A 20,497-nucleotide genomic window follows, 5' to 3' on the forward strand; every position below is an offset into this window, starting at 1 on the left:
TTTTTTTTCTCTTCTTCCCAAGGATGCCTAATCTCTAGCTAATGTCTGCCTTTTGATTGATAGGTGTTGCTTAGTTACTTTGGTCCTTGTGAATTTGCGTGTCACCTCCATTCTATAATTTTAAGTACATACATGATATGCTGTCCATATGCATAAACCTTAAGTAGCTAATTACCATATAGGGTCGTTTTAAGGATGCTTCTTCTTTTTAATGAGCATGCCCATCTCTGAGGAGCTGCCCCTGACAGGTTTGGTACAAATCTAGCTGGCCACGGGGGATACTTACTCACTTTTTAATCTCACTTTTGTTTTGGCTGCTGAACTTCTGCTTCTTATCTCACTTCTTGCTCACTCACCCCTTCACCTTGCTTCTGCTCTCTTGCTTTTACCCATTCTGTCCTTTATCCAACTTTTAATTCCTTTAGCTATTTTCCTGAATAATTTCCCCTATTTTCCTGGCTCATAAGGATATGAGAATAACCTATCATTCTTACCCTTAAAATAATATTAATAAAAACAATAACAAACCAAAACTGTTACTGGTGGAGGGTATCTAGGTTCTTTGTGCTTTGAACAAAGAATTGGACAAAACACAAAAGCAAAGCAAGGAAAGAATGAAGCAACAAAAGCAGAGATTTATTGAAACTGAAAGTATTCTTTACAGGGTGGGAGCAGCCTTGAGCAAGTGGCTCAAGGGCCTGATTGCAGAATTTTCTGGGGTTTAAATACCCTTTAGAGGTTTTCCATTGTTACTTGGTGTACACCCTATGTAAATGAAGAAGTGGGCCAAAATCAGTCTGATTAGTTGTAGAAAGTGACCAATCAGTAGCTGAAGTGAAGTTACAAACTTACACCCTATGCAAACATCTTATTGGTTGTGGAAAGTGACCAATCAAAGGCTGAAGTGAAGTTATAAAGTTATCTTTTTATGCAAATTTAGACTTGGCCTACAATTAGCCTGACTGGTCATGGGAGGGAACCAATCAGAGGTACTTCCAATTTTTCATATGCCACCCAGAAAAGGGGGATGGTTTCAAAGAGGGTAGCCTCTGGTCCTTTTGTTACTTGGGTGTGGAAAGTTGGGGTTTTCCTTTTGATTTAGTTCTAGGAAGTCAGCGTGAATGGACCTTGGGTTTCCTGCTTCCAGACCCTATTTTCCTGTCGTAAAACCACAATATGACACCCATGTTCCTTATATTATTAATTGAATCTCATTTCACACTGTTTAGTTACTACATTATCTTTCTACTTGATGATCTCAAATCCAATTAGTTTTTTTTAGTTCTATCAGTGTTTCTTGAATTTATTATTTCTACTTTGTCTATTTATTTACTTATTATTTTGTTTGTGTTCTCTTGTATTTATATATTTTATAGTTTTGGGGTACACAAGATAATTTAATAATATAATTTGTAAAGATCAAATCAGAGTACGTGGGATATCCATAACCTTAAATATTTGTCTTTTCTGTATGTTAGAAACATTTGAATTATTCTCTTCTAGCTACTTTGAAGTGTACAATATATTATTGTAACTATAGTCACCCTCCTGATCTATGGAACACTGGATCTTTTATCCTCTATCAAACCATGTATTTACCGCCACTTTAGTGCAGACCCTTACTATCACTTTTCTAGCTCATTGCAATGCCACCCGATGGGCTATCATGCCTCTATATTTATTCATAGTCAGTAAAATATGCAATAAGAGAGGAATGAGGAGGCAAAGCCTCACCTATTGAGTGCTTCTATAATACTTATTAGGTAATTGCTACTCTCCTAAACAATATGTATATGGTAACGAATTTATTTAATCTTCACAGCAGTTCTGTGTGGGAGATACCATTATTCTTTCTTTTATTCATGAGAAAACTTTGGCCCAAAGCAAAATGGCTAGATAAGGCCACACAGCTAATTATTGCGACAGGCAAGGATTGAATCCAGGCTGCCTAGTTGGAGTTCATACTCTCATCTGTTACATTGTGTGCAGTCCTCAGGTGTGTTCTTACTGTGCTGTCTAGTCCTGTGGCTGTACACATATTGTTCCTTTCTTGTGGTAACCTTACTCCTTCTCTTCTAAGTGCTAACTTGTATTCAGCTTTTTCTTTTTTTTTTTGATTGTGTCATAAGAATCTTTAATGTTTATTTTAACATTGACTCATGGTGAGGTTGTAAATGTGTTGAGTAAAGTGTGCCAAGTGCTCACGTTGAGATCTGTTTGGTTCAAATCAGTTCACTCTGCCAGGATGTTTTCTGTGCCCAGCAAGGTCATGAAGAGAGGGGCCTTGACTTTTCTGTTGGAGGGCCTCTGGTGCAGCCCGAACACCTGGGCGAGGATGAGGCTGGTCAGCCTGAAGATGCCCCTCTACCACTTCTTGTAGCTGCCCATGACATCCTTTACCATGTATGGAAACCAGATGATCATCATCTTCTAGTCCCTGACCAGCTCGTACGGCACAAGCTCGTGCGCCCTCTGCACCAGCTGTGCCGGGTCAGGCTGGGCCACACGAGGGGCTTGGTGGGCACTGCCCTTCTCTGCGGCCTGCGGCAGGGTCTTCAGGTCGGTGGGGGCCTGGGGCGGCGGTCGGGCCTAGAGGAGGGCTCTGTGGCTTTGCCAGGGTCGCGGATGGAGGAACCCCCACCAGAAACCCAGGGCTGTTGTGCACCTCGGAGCTGGAGGCCACGGCTGCAAAGTTGGAGTCGCTCAGATCCTTATTTTGTTCTGACTGATCTGCGCCCTCTGACAAGGGCAGAGTCTCTGCCCCAGGAGCACTTTGAGTCTGCCCTCCCTCCGCGGACTCCCGGAGAGGAAATCTTGTACTCTCACCTTTTCAGAATCAGTGCAAATATCTCCTCTTCTAGGATGCCTTTCATAAACTGCTCTATGCCGTCTAGGAATTGAGTTATTCTATTCTGTGTTTGTTCATTGAATTTCTGTTGTAGCATTTATCACTTTATATTTTTATTTTACTCTACCTACCCACCTCCATATTATCAGAAACAAGCACTGTGTCTGCTTGTTTAAAGAATAGTAAAATGAAAACATGGAGCTCTTAGCTCCCTCCGAAATTTCAATTCAGTTTTAGATAATACTGAAAAAAGAGGTGGGAATAGTTACTTTCTCATGGGAGGTATTATTTAATAAAACTATTTAATCTGATAAAAATATTCTGACAGTGTTGTAAATTTGCATTTGGTATACGAGCTTTCAGAACTGCTTATAAATATGTGAATTTTAAAGTAATGCATGATCACATTTAATTGTCAGACTTTTTATTTTCCTGTATAGAGCTGTAATCAGTGATCCAGAACAAAATTTAGCAATTGAGCAAAAGGAAAGTGATAACATCCTTCCAGACTCAAAGATAACACCTCTTCGATTTAGAAAAAGAACACTACATGAAACAAAGTAAGAAGATTTTAATTACATAAAATGAAGATGCACTATGTTCTAAAAGTATTTTTAAAGTGTACTTCTGTGTCTAACTGGAACTTTTGTGTGTGTTTCACTTTTTTTATATTAAAAAAAGTGGAATTTTTGAGTTCATATCCCAGTTCTGCTACTTTAAGATATCAGGGGCAATACATTATTTTACTCTCTTTGCCCTCCCTATTTTTTATTTTTTAAGAAAAAAAAGTCACAACCTTTGGGGATAATAGATGTGAAAATATGTAATATAGTGACCGAGACATTTTATGTGTACAATATATACTGGCTAAATTTCATTGGCATATTAAAAATTGGTATTGATTAAATTTTTTTTTCTTTTTTGCACTTTACTTTGTAGGTTTTCGACCTTAAAATTGGTATGGATTTTACAATCCTCTGATGTAGTCCACTTAAATTCTTCAACAATTTCACTGACATCTAACCTCAGCTTTAGCAGACATAAAAACATCTACCAGTACCCACACTAGTTTTTTTGTATTTTCAGACTGCTGTAATTGTTATTACTTTCTTATCATTTTCTAAATCATGTTTTGTCTCATTCTTATTTTCTGAAAGCCCTCACTTTCATACATTTAAATATTTGGAAGCATCATGTGTTAGTTTCCTATTACTGTAATAATTACCATGAGCTTAGTATTCTAAAACACAGATTTTTTCTTTTGTTGTTCTGGAGCTTAGATGCCTAAGATCAAGGGATTGATAGGACTGCATTCCTTTTAGAGGTTTCAGGGATGACACTGTTTTCTTGCCTTTTGCAGCTTCTAGAAGCTGCCTTCATTCCTTGGCTCATGGCCCCTTCCTCCATCTTGAAAATCTGCAATAGCTGTTTGCATGATGCATCACTTGGCCAGCTTTTTCTGTAGATAAATCTCTATGTTCCTCCAATAAGGACATGTTTGAGTGCATTGAATCTACCTGGATAATCCCAATAATCTCTTCATTTTAATGTTCTTAACTTATCACATATGCCACATCCCTTTTATCATATAATGTATTCCCATTTTGCATTTTACTCGTAAATGGAACATTCTTATGCTCCAAAGATTAGGATATAGACGTGTTGGGCCAGGGGAGGTTGTCATTTATCCACCACACATCTAAACTTTCCTTTTTAAGAGTAAACTTTCATTGAAATAAAACATACATTCAACATGCATAAATTTTAGGTGTACAACCTAGGAATTATCAAAAACAGAACAATACTCATGTACCAAATGCCCAGATCAAGCAACAGTCAATTACCAGTACCCCAGAACCTCCCCTTATGCTGCTCCCTGCTACTATTCATTTCCCCTGCCATACTAGGTTAACCTCTCTATCCTAATATCTTAGATTAGAACTGCCTGGTTATGAAATTTGTATAAATGAAACTACAAAAAATATAGACTCTGTGTCTAGCTTCTTGTAATTTCTTTATTTAGTTGTATATACAATGTACAACATGATATTTTGATATACATATACACATAGTGAAATGTGTTTGGCTTCTTTTACCCAACATTATGTCTGTGAGTTTTATCCATGGTGTTATTTGTAGTTGTCTTTTTTTTTAAATCTAATTGTTCTATAGTATTTCATTGTACCACATACCACGACTTATTTATTCAGAGATTGATAAATATTTGGCTGTTTATGAATAGTGCTGCTATAAACATTCTTGTTCATGCGTTTTGGTGGACATATGTACTCATTTCTGCTGAGTATATACTTAGAAGTAGAATTGTTGGACCATTTAATATGCATATGCTCAGCTTTAAAAGATGCAGCCAAATAACTTTCCAAACTGGTTGCTGCAGTTTACACTCCCACCAGTAGCAGTATGAGTGTTCTTGTTGCACCATATCTTTGCCAGAGCTTGGTATTGTCTGCCTTTTTTAATTTTAGTTCTTCTTATGGATGTGTATTAGTGATTTTAATTTGCATTTCACTGGAGACTAATGTAGATGAGTACTTTTCCATATGTATATAGGCCATCAAGATATCCTCATACAAAATTTCCATTCAAGCCTGTTGAGTTGTCTTTTTCATATTTATTTGTGGATCTTATTTACATATTTTAGAAATGAATCATTTTTCAACTATATTTGTCGCACATATCTTTTCCTACTCTGTAGTTACCTTTTCATTCTCTTAATTATATCTGTCTTAAAAACTAAAGTTAGAAATAGGAGTTCCTAATTTAAACATAGGCCAGTTTGCTTATCTTTCCCTATATTGTTAATGTCCTTTGTATGCTCCTTAAAAAAATTTCACCTACCACTAAGTCATTTTCCCTCTGACTTGTAATGCCACATATGTCATATGTCAAGTTGTTATATGCATGGTTATGACATGACATGTTATATGCATGTCAAATGCATGGTTGATTTTCTAGACTTTTTCTTCAGTATTATCTGTTTCCCTGTGTCAGTATTATCCTATCTTAATTAGTATTGCTTTGTATTAAATACCTGCAGCTTGTTTAAAGCTAATCTAGTTCCATGAAAAATCCAGTGGGGGTATTGATTAGAATTACTGAATTTGTAGCTTCCACTCCTCTTCTCCACCATTTATTCTTCCCAGAGGAGAAGAGTGTTCTGCTTCATAAATTTAGAAGCAGGAATTGGCATGGGTAGTGCAGCCCTTCTCCTCCACCTTATTTTGGGAGGCAGCAGCCTGCAGAAACACACATTCTGCCCTGTGCATTGTTTTATAGGGTCCCTCCGCAGTGGAAATGAGTGGGTTAGTCTGTTTGATTATAGTGGTTAAGGACCTAGCTTGTGGCTGCTACATACCTAAGCCATGGTTTCTAATAGCTTTATCAGTACTAAAATTCATATTTTAATCATCAATCTTTGTGATTCTTCTTTACATATTGGTAAGGAACTTGGGTTCCTAAAAGGGATTGGGCACCTAAAACCCAACATGGCACCTTGCATTTTCTAGTATAAATACGTATTTACTTTTATCTTTATAAAAGATAAAAGTAAAAAGAAGACTATAAAAGAAAACTATAGGGCCCTTGAAGCTATTACTTCCATTTATCACTGTTAGTGAGTTCTGTTTACTATTGAAAAGCCATATAATGTTAAGGGCAGGGTATTTTTTCTAGCTCTGCCATTTACTAATCGAATGGCCCTGGACCATTTACTCATCTGTCACTGTTTCTGTAAAATTTATTTGAAAAATGGGGATAATAACACTTACCTCAGAGTTACTATAAGTATTAAATAAACCAATACATATTAAAGTGATTTTAACAATGACTAGTGTCTAGGAAATTCTCAATAAACGGTAGCTGTTACTGTTGCTGTTATTTTCTCAGCATTTAGAATTGTTTCAGGCACATAGTGGGCATTCAATGAACACATTAATCCCAGCAGATTAAATTAAATTGAAGTGATTAAGCTCCCATGGCTCTATTCTGTGCTTACAAACTTTCATTTGGTTTGCAGGCTCCTGTTTCCTGTCTCCTTCTTCCGCTTTGTAGATACCTAGATTTTACAGAGGCATAGCTTTCAAGATACCAATGACCCACATGCTTATTTACTAATTATATTATTAACATTTCATTATACCTGTAGTTTTATGGGAGGAATATCATTAAATTATTTGTGAAGCAAAGTAGAAATATATCATTTAGTCTTCAGATCTCTTAATATACAGGTGTTATTGGCAGTAGGGTGCTTTGGTTTTGCTTTATATCGTTAAATAGAATTTTAGGGCTGGCAGCCTTTATGAGATCATTCAATACTATCTGAATGCCGTAATGATTAAATAACCTATTGATCTATGACAAGGTTCAAACTTCATTCAGCACTCTTCCCTACTCTTTGGTTATTTTGGTAGGGAATGTAAAGCTAGACATCACTGAAAACCTGATTGATAGTGACTTAAAGAAGTCAGGATTTATTTTTCTTATGTACTTAGCTGCTTGGAGGTAGGCATTTATTGGTTTTGGTTCAGTAGCTTAGTGATGTGACAGCTCTAGGTTGGCTTTCCTATATGTTTTTGGTTTTTCTGACATGGTGGCTTGATCTCATGGTGGCTATAGTGGCTCCTAGCCACGTTCACAGGAAGGAACTCTTCTCATGCCACTCTCCTACCAAAGAAAGTGTTTCCTGGAAGCTTATTGGCAGAACTGAGTCCCTTACTTATCCTTCATTGCAAGATGCTAAGAGCAAATTCTATGGTGGGAGGGAGGCAAAGAAGAAGAGGGTTAGAAATGGCTTTCAGATAGCCCAACAGTGCCAGTCACAAATGTTCTATCTTTGTTCAACATTTACTTTTATAGCACTTTGGTGCTTAGATTCTAATATAAAAGTCATTCATGTATTACATACTATATCTCTGAGTTATTTCTTTAGTGTCTGCTACAATTAGCAATCTGAAAGAGTTTTTTTACCTTTATCCAATCTGTGTGATTTCAAAATATTAATATAAACTTTTTTCTACATTTATAATTTTCATCAAATTGTAGGTATCTTTAAAAATTACTGACAAAATGTATTTCTTAACAGGATAAGAACTAATTCTACATTAACTGAAAATGTGCTTTCTCATAAATTACAGTTTGATGGTAGGATCATATCACGGTAATTGTGATTTTATTAAAATTTTCAATCCTATGATTATAAAAATTTTCTCTTTTTGAATAGAAATAGTAATGAGATGAGATAGGTTTGTATCATTTAAATAATATGTAAATTTAGAACACACTTTTTAATGTAATAGCTATTAATCTGTTATAAAATATAGGAAATATGAATCTGTAGGAAAAACATTCTAATTAAAAGTCATCTTTAAAGCAAATTTAAATGTTTTTTAAAAAGTAACTTAGAAGTGAATTTTTGAAAGAGTTGTATTACTACTAGAGTATTGTAACATTTTATAAGCTGCTTTAATTTTATCTTAATGATTTAACGTTATTGATAGATGCAGTAAGTGACAAGGAAAATGATTCTTAACTGTATTATTTCAGTCTTATAATCTTCCAGTAATACATAATTCTACTTGATGTTCTTTGTATATTACTGGTAAAATGTGTATTTTAAATTATCATATTTGTTTAGTGATTTTAAAGCTTTCTATGGCAATAAAAGATACTAAATTTGTATCTCTGGGTGCCTTCTTGCAAGCTCAGCACTTTTAAAGATAATTTACTTTGTCTTAAAAGTCTATGTTGAATTAATAATCTACATTGTAAATATATCCACTTTTTATGTCAGTGTAACATTATTTTTTTCTTCATTCAAATCTAATTTAAGTGGACATTTCAGCAAACTGTGTTTGTATTTTCCCTACAGTTTCCCATAACCTTCACTCATTGCCACATACATAAGAAAGTTAGTTATCCCTCTTGAGAGGCACACTTTTTTTTAGTTAATTAACATAAAAAGTTTTCTATTTCAAGATGTTTGATGTCATTCTATTTTTCCAGAAATGGACGTGATGCTTGCAGAGAGCTGATTGGGTTCTTTTTCACTCATGATCAGTCCCTTACAATTTATGAATATCGACAATTTGGGAAAAATAGGTATGCCATAAAACATTATTAGAACTCTGAAGATGATCGCTTCTGAGAGAAGCTAAGTAACTACATTGATTTTTTATTTACTTTCTAGAACAATTGTGCTTCCTTTTATTCAAAAAAAAATTTATAGTCATCAATGCGGACGAAGAAAAGGAAAACAATACCGACTTGGTGATTTTTATGTTGTAAGTTGTCTGTGTGTGTGCACACATTTAATACCAGATGTTGGATTTTTGGAGTCCCATGGAGGTGGAGGAGCAGGGCTTCTAGTCTTCAACTTATCTCCTCTACTCCATACTGACCAGGGTTATTTGTGTGAAGGGGTTAATGGTTGATGTTTTCTCAGGAGTTTCTGCTTCCCAGCCCCAAATCCCAAATCTGAATCCACGCATAGCATTTATTTTCTGGTAACACCTCCCCTTCCTGTTCCACAATGTGGGTTGTCTCTAGGTGAAGTTGTATCATCATACTTTGAAAGATTCTTCAAAGCTGTGTCATTGTGCAAGTGGCTATCTCAATAGCACCAGGAGATATTCTTTACCTAAAGTAGGTTTATTCTTTGAGGATGCACAGTTTCCTTCCTCCCTCCCTCCCTCCATCCCTCCCACCCTCCCTTTTTCTTTTTCTTGTATGGCTCCTATGCCTATATACATTAATAAATTTGTTACGCTTTTTTCTTGTAAACTTGTCTTTTGCTACAGGGATATGGGCAGTGAGCATTATGATGGAGAGGAAAAGGTTCACTTCCTTCCTCCCCCTACACATACATGTTTTTGAGATAAACAATAACTAGTCCTCAAGTAAGAGGACTCCACAGTACCATTTGTCACACCTATTTTATCCTGGATTCACCTGGTAATTAGAGTGACTAACTGTATTAGCTAATTGGCTTTATCCAGGGGAAAAACACAAACTCTTTATATCTTTGTGACCAGAGGTGGCTTTACGCTTAGAGCAAGGTGCCTAAGGAAGTTAGGCCCCCACGCTGTCACAGAAACTGGGAGACAGGAGTGCTCTTTCGCTTGATGTCTACACTCAAAGAGTGGCTCACAAGTCCTTGAGAAAGCCTTATCTAGGTCATAAAGTTGACAACAAGCTTATCTAATTTTTACAAGTATTTATATGCATTTCAAAGAGAGGAAAAAGTACTTACATTATAATTACAAATTCTGTAAAGTAAATGTGCTGAGAAAATGGAGGGGAGGAACATTCTCCGCTTATATTTAACAGGAAGAATCAAGCCCCTATTTAAAATTTGTATTTGTCCTTAACACTGGTTATGTTTATTTGAGCAGCTCAGAAATTAAAATAATAATTTTATAAGTTTAGATTAAGAATCTTTGATAGGAATTTTGTGGCTGAAGTTTTAATGCTCTAATTAGGTTAAAATTAGGTTTTATAGTTAGGCAACATCTGTCATCAAATAGTTCAGCTGAAGAGTATGAGAAATCTTCACAGTTCTTCAATTTGTGGTATATAATTTTGTGGGCCAATAGCTCTATTTAGGGATGTCATAATTTCAATTAACTTATTTGTTCTTTTTTCCTCTCATTCTCATTTAAAAAAAATCTGAGTTTATTATATTGCTAGATTTTTTGTTCACATGGATTGTTAAATAGAAGGCTATTCTTAGAGTGACAGAAATATTAGTTTCTTTATCTGTATAGTTTCTCCAAATACATGTAAGCATTCTCCAAATATACTTTTTTACCATTATTAAATTATATCATGTCACATTAATCAAATTAATTATTTTAAATTAATGTTAATTATATTTAATTTCTTATATACTTTCTAGCTTCATTCATCTGTTCATTTATTTAGGGTGCAACCTTGACATTTTTGAGTTGTGATCATCTCAGCCTTCCAGAAAGCATCAAAGAAAACACGTTGCTTAAACTACGAATTACAAATATTGATCAAATAGCTTTGGATTCTCTCAAGTAAGTCAAATATGCATTTGGCATTTTGAAAGTAGGTGAAAACACTCTTTTAAAATTATTTTAAAATGACATTCTATTACAAGGTATTTATAACTTCATTAATGTTTATATTTTTAAAATACAAGCATAGCTATGTGTGTCTGTTTTACTTATTATATTGTACTCAAATACACTTCATGTGTGGGAACAGTTATATCAATTAAATATTTTAAAATATTCAATTTTATGTTAAAGATACCTTATTAATTTGCCTTTGCTTTAACACTTTTATTTTACCAAATATTTCCAAAAGGAATAAATTAAAAAAAAATAGGATAGCAATACAATATCATAACAATTTTTTCACATTGTTAGTATGATGGTTTTTTTAGTATTAAAAAAGTCTTAGGGTCTCATGCTTACAGTATTCATTGATAAAGTGCATAGTGAAAAAATAGTGCTATACATCAAACATTGCTTTTAAAATGTACTTTTTAAAAATAACAGGAATACATACATGTGATTTAAAAAGCATATATATATTCCTGTGATTATATATATTTACAAAATAATATACATATTAGAGACTATGTCCTACCTATTGACTGTAAGGAAGTCTGGGTTTCTTTGTCATTTACTATATTGCTAAAATTGAATGCATTTGAGGGGGCTTTTTAAAATAACATTTTTACACTTTATACATTACCAGGTAAAATTTATTTTAAATTTAATCATTTTAATTAAATATTTAAAACATTAAAATAGTTACAAAAATTAATGCTTACAAGTAGTTATTGTAAGATTTTAAGGATTTTAGCTCTCAATTTAATCTTCTTGGGGATCGAAGCAGCAGGCAGAGTTTGGACTTGATTAAATTCTAAACACTCTTCCAAGCTTGAGAGTTTCTTTGAGTCTGGAGCAGGGAAGAGCTTAGAGTTTTTATGATCAAGATTGTAAAATAGAATCTATCTATCTATCTATCTATCTATCTATCTATCTATCTGCACACACACATACACACATATATTTCATTGCTGTGAACATGTCAATTGCAGAACCACTTCTATGGAACAGAAGGATGATATAATCAGTCAAGAAACCAATGATAGGCTGGTCTTCAAGGCAATTCAAGGTATGTGTTATTACTATATTCTCAAGTACTTTGAATTTTCAATCTTTTTTTTATAATCAGTGAAACAGCATATTTCCAGATATTTCTCTGTGGCACTTGATTTATATTTCCCCTTGGTTTATTTTAAAAAGTGTATATATATATATATATGTGTGTGTGTGTGTGTGTGTGTATGTGTGTGTATATATATATATATGTATGTGTATATATATATATATACACACATATATACACACACACACACACACATATATATACATATATATATATGTATATATATATATATATACACACTCAATTAGGCAGTTATTCTCTTGGATCTCATAGGCTAAAATGGAGAAAGATATTGAACAAGCAATCACAGAAATTAACATATAATTTATGAATCTTTTTTTTTTTGAGAGAGAGAGCCTTGCTCTGTTGCCCAGGTTGGAGTGCAGTTGCAAAATTACAGCTCACTGCAGCCTCAGATTCCTGGTTTCAAGTGACCCTCCTTGCTTCAGCCTCCTGAGTAGCCAGGATTACAGGTGCTTGTCACTGCACCTGGCTAATTTGTTTGTTTGTTTGTTTTTCTGTTTTCATAGAGACAGGGTCTTGCTATGTTGCCTAGGCTGGTCTGGAACTTAGGGGCTCAAGTGATCCTCCCACCTTGGACTCTCAAAGTGCTGGGATTATAGTCATGAGCTACCATAAATTGGCTTACTTTATGAATTTTCATGAATCCTGATTTATTTTTTAAAGATGAGGTGCTCACAGTAAGAAGGCAAGAAACAGATTTGAAAAGTTTTATTTGAACTCTCAAATGTTCTTGATGCCATTATTTGTAAACAGTTTTCTCTGTTATATCATAGTCAATACAATATTTGTATTTGTCACAATTGAACTTAGTGATGTGTTTTTTTCTCTCACGTATTTATCTTATGTATTTTATCTGTCATGTATTCATCTAATAACTGCTTTAGTAAAGTTACCATTCTATTCTTAAGTAAATATGGCATAAATTGCATTAAGTAAAATAACAGTTACAAAGAGAATGCTAGGGAGCTAAGGATATAACCTCTTATGAAATATATAAGTACAGGATAGCATTCAAAAACCTTGATGCTATTTTACATACAAGTTACAATTTGAAGATTTCAAGCTATTTTTAAAATATTGAACTGATAATTTTTGAGAGACTTTCCTGTCATCAATTTTGTAATTCGGCTGATAAAAACTAAGAAAAGGAAAACAGATTCAAGATATGGGAGTGGTTAAAGAAGTTGTCTATGCAACAAAATCTAATATTTTATTTGTAACATTTAGGTTATTCTCTGGGTAATAAAGTGAAACCGTATTTTCTGTTTTTAAAATACATCACTTCCACCACACAGTGGTGCTATAGTTCTGGCATATTTACATATGATTTTATACTTAATCCTTTGGATTAAAAACATCCTATTTTCCAGAGTCTTTTGTCTTACATTTGATTTGTTTGAATATTCACATTCCTTATTTCAGTTACATCAACTTTAATTTTCTTACAAAAGATAACTGTGGCTTTATACATTTATGCATGGGAACAATTTGTTTTCATCTCTCTTCTCATTGAACAGATCTGCTAAAAGAAAAACTACATAAAAGAGGTGTTCGTATTTTGACTGAATTGGGAAAATACTTTCAACAGTTGGATAAGGAAGGAAATGGACTTCTAGATAAGGCAGATTTTAAGCAAGCTCTTAAAGTGTTTCACTTAGAAGTGTCTGAAAAGGTATGTGCCACAGAAAGTTCTCTGCAGTGGATAAGTTATTCTTAGTGGTGTTATTCACGGTTCTACTGAAATTTTAGTTTTCATCTTCTGGCCTCTTAGCAGTGTTAAGCCATTAGGTGATAAACCCTGTTGGTTTTTAAAGTTTAAACATTGCTCCATCCTATATTTATAAAGAGCTTAATAACCAAGCATTGTGCTAAGCTCTGAGATAATACTCTGTACTCTCAAGATCATCATAATTGAAGAAAAATGAACATAAAACCAACTATGTATTCAATGGAGAATGTTTTTGGAACACATGGGATAGGTAACTGATTCCAAGACAGGTTATGGGGAAGAAGAACGAAGATCATGGAAGGATGCCTGGAGGAGGAAATGTCCAAGCTGAGTTTTGAAGGTTGAGGAGGAACTAACCAGACAAGGGAGAAAGAAGAATGTGAGTCAGACAGTGGGTATTTTATGAAAAGGAGACACATAAATGAAAGCTTGGAGGGGTAGGGAGTGTGGCCTATTTCCGACACTGCAAATAATTAATAATCTTCACACATACTGTTCCCTCCACTGTAAATAATCTTCTACTAGATCTTTGCATGCTGAGTTTTCTTATCATTCAGGCCACAGCTTTCTTTGCCAAGAGCATTACCCTGACACTTCTGTTTAAAGGAACGCTCCCATCTGATCCCCAGTCCTTTCTGTACCAATTTCTTATTTTATTTTTTTTCATGCCTCTTTGTAAGTATTTCTGTCTTTTCCTGCAAGTAGATCATGAAGTCTCATCAGGGCAGGGACTGGGGTGTTTTTGTGTTACTTTTTCTAACACCTGAAATAGAACCCAGTATATAGAAAGTTAAATAGATAATGCACTAGTGTGAATGGATAAATTTATGGAAGGAAGGAAAAGAGAAGAATGGAGAGAAATGTCTGGTACACGTCTTGCACATCATGCTAAGCAGGTTGGATTTTATTCTAAAAGCACATGAATCATATTTGTCTCAAGGATTTCAGATAAAGGATCTCTTGCATTGTTCTCTTTTGCTTCAAATGATCTTGTCACAAGATGTGTATTTTGTAGAAAGAACACTGTAAATTGAATTTATGACATTTAGGTTCAAGTTCTAACTTTACTATTTGAACTTTGTGATCTTGGACTGGTCTTTTAACTTTTTTGATTGATGGGCTCTGCCTGAGCAATCAGGGATAATTGCTATAGTTAGTTTGTTGGAAGCTCAAATGAGAAAATTACATGGGAATATGCCTTGTCAGCTGTAAAATTCTGTGCCAATATGATGTTGCCGAACATTTTTCTGACATACCCATCTTTTGGGTTTTTATGATGTTTAATCTTTTGGCCCACCCACTGATATATACCAAGGATCATCTAACTTCTCTTCATTTTGTAGTTAAACAACAACAACAACAACAAAACAGTGATAGGAAATTAGAAAGTCTTGATGTCTTTGCCTATAATCATGAGTGTAAATGGAAAAATCACACAAACTATGCTTTTCCTCTGCTTTCACACAGCAATAATCAACACAGAATACTTCTGCAACCAAATGCATGTGGGGCTTCCACACATACAAAGAAGTAGACACCCAATGGATATCCTCTAATTCAATTCAATTCTGACATTATCTACCTGGAGATAGCCTTAGGTCCCACAGGGTGAGATCTCAGTTCTACAAGACAATCCTTTCTCCCAACACACTCTGCGTAGGGCACCAGTCACAAGTTTAGGTCCCTGGAACTTGTGATCAGGTATTTCAAGTTGTGGGTTCCCATGACCCCCTCCTTGGGTTCAATTAATTTGCTGGAGCAGCACACAAAACTCAGGAAAACATATATTTACTGATTTACTCTAATGGATATTACAAAGTTTATGGATGAAGAGATGAATAGGGCGAGGTATGGGGGAGGGAGTGCAGAGCTTTCATGCTGTCCCTCCAGGAACCTCCACAAGCTTAGCTATCCAGAAGCTCCCTGAACCCTATCCTCTTGGCTTCTGCAAGAGGACAGTGGAGACTGCAGTGGATAGAGATGATTGATACATGGACAACTGTGTAGAAATGTGATTGGACAAAAGTGTATGACCTAATACTGATAGACCGAAGGAGGAAACCCAGCAAGGAATGCCTGTTCAGACTCTTCTTGGCCTCTCTGTGCAGCATTCCTTCTGAAATGGGGTCTTCTGGCCTACAATTAGATAAGCAGGTCGGAGAATTTGTTTATGGCCAGCTCCAACACAGAAAGGCAGGGGAAGATTCTGCCTTGAAGAGGGAAAGGAGCACGTAAAAGAAGGGCAGGAGAAGGTCACACAGAGAGAGATTCCATTTTTTGAGGCCTAAAGTGTCCTAACATTATAATAAAAGACTGTAACAAGGAAGGGCAATGGGAGTTATGAACTGGGAACTATGGATGGAAACATATATAGATATATGTGTGTGTGTGTTTGTGTGTGCACATGCGCACGCATGTGGGCTTGCATGTGTATGTGTGTATGTGTTCATAATATCACACACAAGTAATTAATAGCTGATATAGGATTAGAACACACATAATATGTTCCTGTCTAGTACTTTTTCTGTATCACAACTATACTTCCCTTTTTGATTAATTCGCTAAATTTTTATGATTAGATCTAGGAATAAAAACTACGATAATTATGTAAGACTTCTAACATAGAGGGAGCATATGAAAATGTGAATAAGCTACCTCCTTTTCTCATATATTTTAATAATTTTTTTCTGTAATATCACTGTAAACTGCTCATGCAATGATAAGCATATACAAACAGCTTGAGAAGAACAACATAAGAATCACTAACCTGAGTCTAATTTGAAACTAGAGAATGTTTGTGGGAAGGCATAGTCAGCCATTCTCCCTGAGTTGAGATTAAAACAATATGATATGTATCCTAAAAAACCTAATTTATGTGGAGATACTATCAATGATTTACTTCAGGTTTTTTTTTCAATGTAATTATTTTCCATTCTGTACTATATCTTGGAAAGAAGGAGTATATATATATTTATCTATTTATCTATCTATCTAGATCTATCTATGTTAAATTACTTAATTCTCAAAAATTATTTCTTTTAAGCTTCAAAAAGTATCTTTCAATTCTAATAATCCACGAATTGGTAAACAAATTGGTCTTCTCCTGTACATATTACTCATGGTTTTAAAGGTCAAGCTCATCTTCAGTTTAACTGCATAGATACTTAGAGTCTGGATTATGTGCAATACATTATGATAGACAAAGATGTATGGGGTTGTTGAGAATTGAGGGAAGGAAGGCATCTTTAGATTTTGTTTTTCTAGTTAAAATTTTATTTCAAAAAAATAGGAGGGAGTGAAAGATGATATTTTTTGAGTACCTATTATTTGCCAAGCACCTTGCTAGGTATTTTATTTACATTTGCATTTAAAACATGAAAAAATGTATTTACTTGAGTCTGAGAAAATGATGCTGCAATTTCTTTGCTGTCAAGGAAAACTGTGATAGAACTTTCTGTTAAATAGTGCATTTGCTGAAGAAGTAAATGGTAATGGTAAAGTGAATGAACTGGCATAAGGGATTTATTTAAAATTATACCTTTCAGTGTAAATTCTAGAATAACATTAGAGTCACTCAAATCTATATTTTCAAACGCGAAGACTAGCAGAAATATAATTAGTGATTATAATGCCACTGGAAGTATTCTAGGACCTGAAATGAGTTTTGAATTAATAGAAATATAATACATTAAAAGTATTTAAGTATTCAAAACTGAGTAAATGGTAACCATACATATACAGACACACACACACACACACACATCGATAGATAGGTATCTCTATATATCTATATCTATATTCTATATATAGGTTTGTATATATATATAATAGTTTATATATAGGTTTATATATAGAATATAGATATATTATAGAAATAAAGTTGAAAAGATAAATTTGTTACCAGAGCATGGGGCAGGGGGTGGTATGTAAGGAAAATGGAAATTTGGTTAAAAGGTACAAGTTTTCAAAACAAACGACCCCATCAAAAAGTGGGTGAAGGATATAAACAGAAACTTTTCAAAAGAAGACATTTATGCAGCCAACAAACATGAAAAAATGCCCATCATCACTTGTAATTAGAGAAATGCAAATCAAAACCACATTACAGTATCACTTCACACCAGTTAGAATGGCGATCATTAAGAAATCAGGAGACAACAGATGCTGCAGAAGATGTGGAGAAACAGGAATGCTTTTACACTGTTGGCAGAAGTGTAAATTAATTCAACCATTGTGGAAGACAGTGTGGCAATTCCTCAAGGATCTAGAAATAGAAGTACCATTTGACCCAGCAATCCCATTACTGGGTATATACCAAAAGGATTCTAAATCATTCTATTATAAACACGATTTACATGCACATGTATGTTTATTGCAGCACTGTTCACAATAGCAAAGACTTGGAACCAACCCAAATGCCCATCAATGATAGATTGGATAAAGAAAATATGGCACATATACACCATGGAATATTATGCAGCCATAAAAAAGGATGAGTTAATGTCCTTTGCAGGGATGTGGATGAAACTGGAAACCATCATTCTCAGCAAACTCAAGAGCAGAAAACCAAACACTGCATGTTCTCACTCATATGTGGGTGTTGAACAATGAGAACACATAGATACTAGGAAGGGAACATCACACACTGGGGCCTGGGGGTTGGGGGGCTAGGGGAGGAATAGAAGGGGGTGGGGGGATTTGGGAGGGATAGCAGGGGTTGGGGTATTGCAGAGGGCTAGCATTAGGAGAAATACCTAATGTAGATGAGGGGGGATGGATGTAGCAAACCACCACCATGGCACGTGTATACTGCACATGAACCCCAGAACTTAAAGTATAATTTAAAAAGAGTAAAATTTCTGTTATGAATTATCACAGTAAAACAATATTTTAACAACAACAAATTCTACTATGTAATGAAAAAGGTACAAGCTTTCATTACATAGTAGATTAAGTTCTGGGTGATCTATTGCACAGCATGGTAACTATAGTTAATAATAATGTATATTTCAAAATACCTAAAAGGGAGGATTTTAAATGTTCTCACCACAAATAAATGATATTTAAGATGATAGATATGATTGTACCATTCTAAAATGTAGACATGTATTGAAATATCATATTGTGCCCTATAAATATATACAATTGTTAGTCCATCAAAAATAAAATTTAAAAAGATAAATTTGTGAGCTATTGCCACTCCTAAATGTCTCTTGACTTTACAGAACTGTTAACCACAGATTCTTCTAAATCACTTTTTTAGTGGCTTTGATTGGATTTTTTTATAACTTTTTCAATGTTCATATTAAATGAGCTATCATATCTAGGACTACAAAAGATGTAACAAAATACAACTAAGATGATTTTGTTGTGATGATATAAAACTTAAAAATGAAACAGTTATCTCTCATTATTTCTAGGATTTTGAGTCTGCATGGCTAATTATGAATGACAATGGCAATGGCAAGGTTGATTATGGAGAATTCAAACGTAATATTATTGGTGAAATGAATGAATATAGGAAATCATTTGTTCGAAAGGTAACTTTGTTAAGTAATCCTTCAAATTGTTATTTTTAATAGATTGTTAGGTTCAGTATTTTAAAACTTTAATGGATTAACATTTAAAATGTTTTAAATCTATTTACTTGTAACATATATTGGATGTAGTAAACACAAAGCAAGTCCATATGCATACAAATCTACCTAGAATGAAGCATAATAACTTGTGTATGTATTTTAGAAAAATACTAGGAGGGGAAAATAAAATTTGAACTCAAACTTTGGTGAACAAGTTACTAGCTCCATAGGTTATTGCCTCCATAAATTACTAGCAATGTGAATATATACATTATAAAATATTCCTAAGCCTAAGTGGTCTATCTCACAGAGTTGGTATAAAGATTGAATAAGATAATGAATATACAATTCTTAGCATTGTGGCTGTTCCAATGTCTATACTTCAGACAGACATTTGGTTTTCTGGTGATGACTAAAAAATGTTTCTCTGGTCTTTAGAATATACATGATAAATATTAAATTTTGAATTAATCATGTTAAATTGGAAATAAATACAGGAGTACTGACTTTAATAGGAAGCTATGTATTACTTGGATTTTCATAGCCATTTTTAGAGCATACTTTCGAGCAATGTTCTTTTTTCTTTTGCATATGTACTTAATATTGAAACAAAACTATTCTATATAGAGTAATGTAAGTAATTATATAAATCCCAAATAGAAAAATTAGTCTCTACCTTTACTGAGCAAGAGACACTAACCTTAAATTAGACAAATTCAGCACATAATATTTATAAATGTATACTTATTCTTACTTTCCATGTCCTTCCTGGTGATAGGTTTCAGAATCTGGAATAGAAATTGGAGGCTTGTCTCTTTCATAAATCTTGGTAATGGAAATAGAGGGCAAGAGAAGTGTTATGCAGTTCTGTATTTGTTTGCTTGGGCTGCCGTAACAAAATACCACAGACTAGGTAACTGAAATAACAGAAATTTATTGTCTCACAGCTGTGGATGATAGAAGTCCACAAACAAGGTATCGGGCAGGCAGGTTTGGTTTCTTCTGAGGCCTCTCTCCTTGGGTTGCAGATGGCTGCCTGTTCTCTGTGTCCTCACATGGTCTTCCCTTTGTTTGTGTTGTGTTCTACCGTCTTTT

General features: G+C 34.3%; 1 protein-coding gene across 1 annotated transcript in view; it reads left to right on the forward strand.

Moving 5' to 3' along the window:
- CAPS2 (calcyphosine 2) overlaps positions 1 to 20,497 on the forward strand; it is a 43,186-nt gene that overhangs the window by 17,145 nt on the left and 5,544 nt on the right. Inside the window, exons 8-15 of the mRNA XM_037739303.1 lie at positions 3,289 to 3,408; positions 7,950 to 8,024; positions 8,870 to 8,965; positions 9,054 to 9,147; positions 10,787 to 10,905; positions 11,940 to 12,016; positions 13,612 to 13,766; positions 19,244 to 19,363. Of these exons, the coding sequence (XP_037595231.1) occupies positions 3,289 to 3,408; positions 7,950 to 8,024; positions 8,870 to 8,965; positions 9,054 to 9,147; positions 10,787 to 10,905; positions 11,940 to 12,016; positions 13,612 to 13,766; positions 19,244 to 19,363 (856 nt within the window). The remainder of the gene's footprint in view (positions 1 to 3,288; positions 3,409 to 7,949; positions 8,025 to 8,869; positions 8,966 to 9,053; positions 9,148 to 10,786; positions 10,906 to 11,939; positions 12,017 to 13,611; positions 13,767 to 19,243; positions 19,364 to 20,497) is intronic.

Source organism: Cebus imitator, unplaced genomic scaffold (assembly GCF_001604975.1).
Source record: "Cebus imitator isolate Cc_AM_T3 unplaced genomic scaffold, Cebus_imitator-1.0 Scaffold67, whole genome shotgun sequence".
In the NCBI taxonomy this organism is placed as follows: Eukaryota; Metazoa; Chordata; class Mammalia; order Primates; family Cebidae; genus Cebus; species Cebus imitator.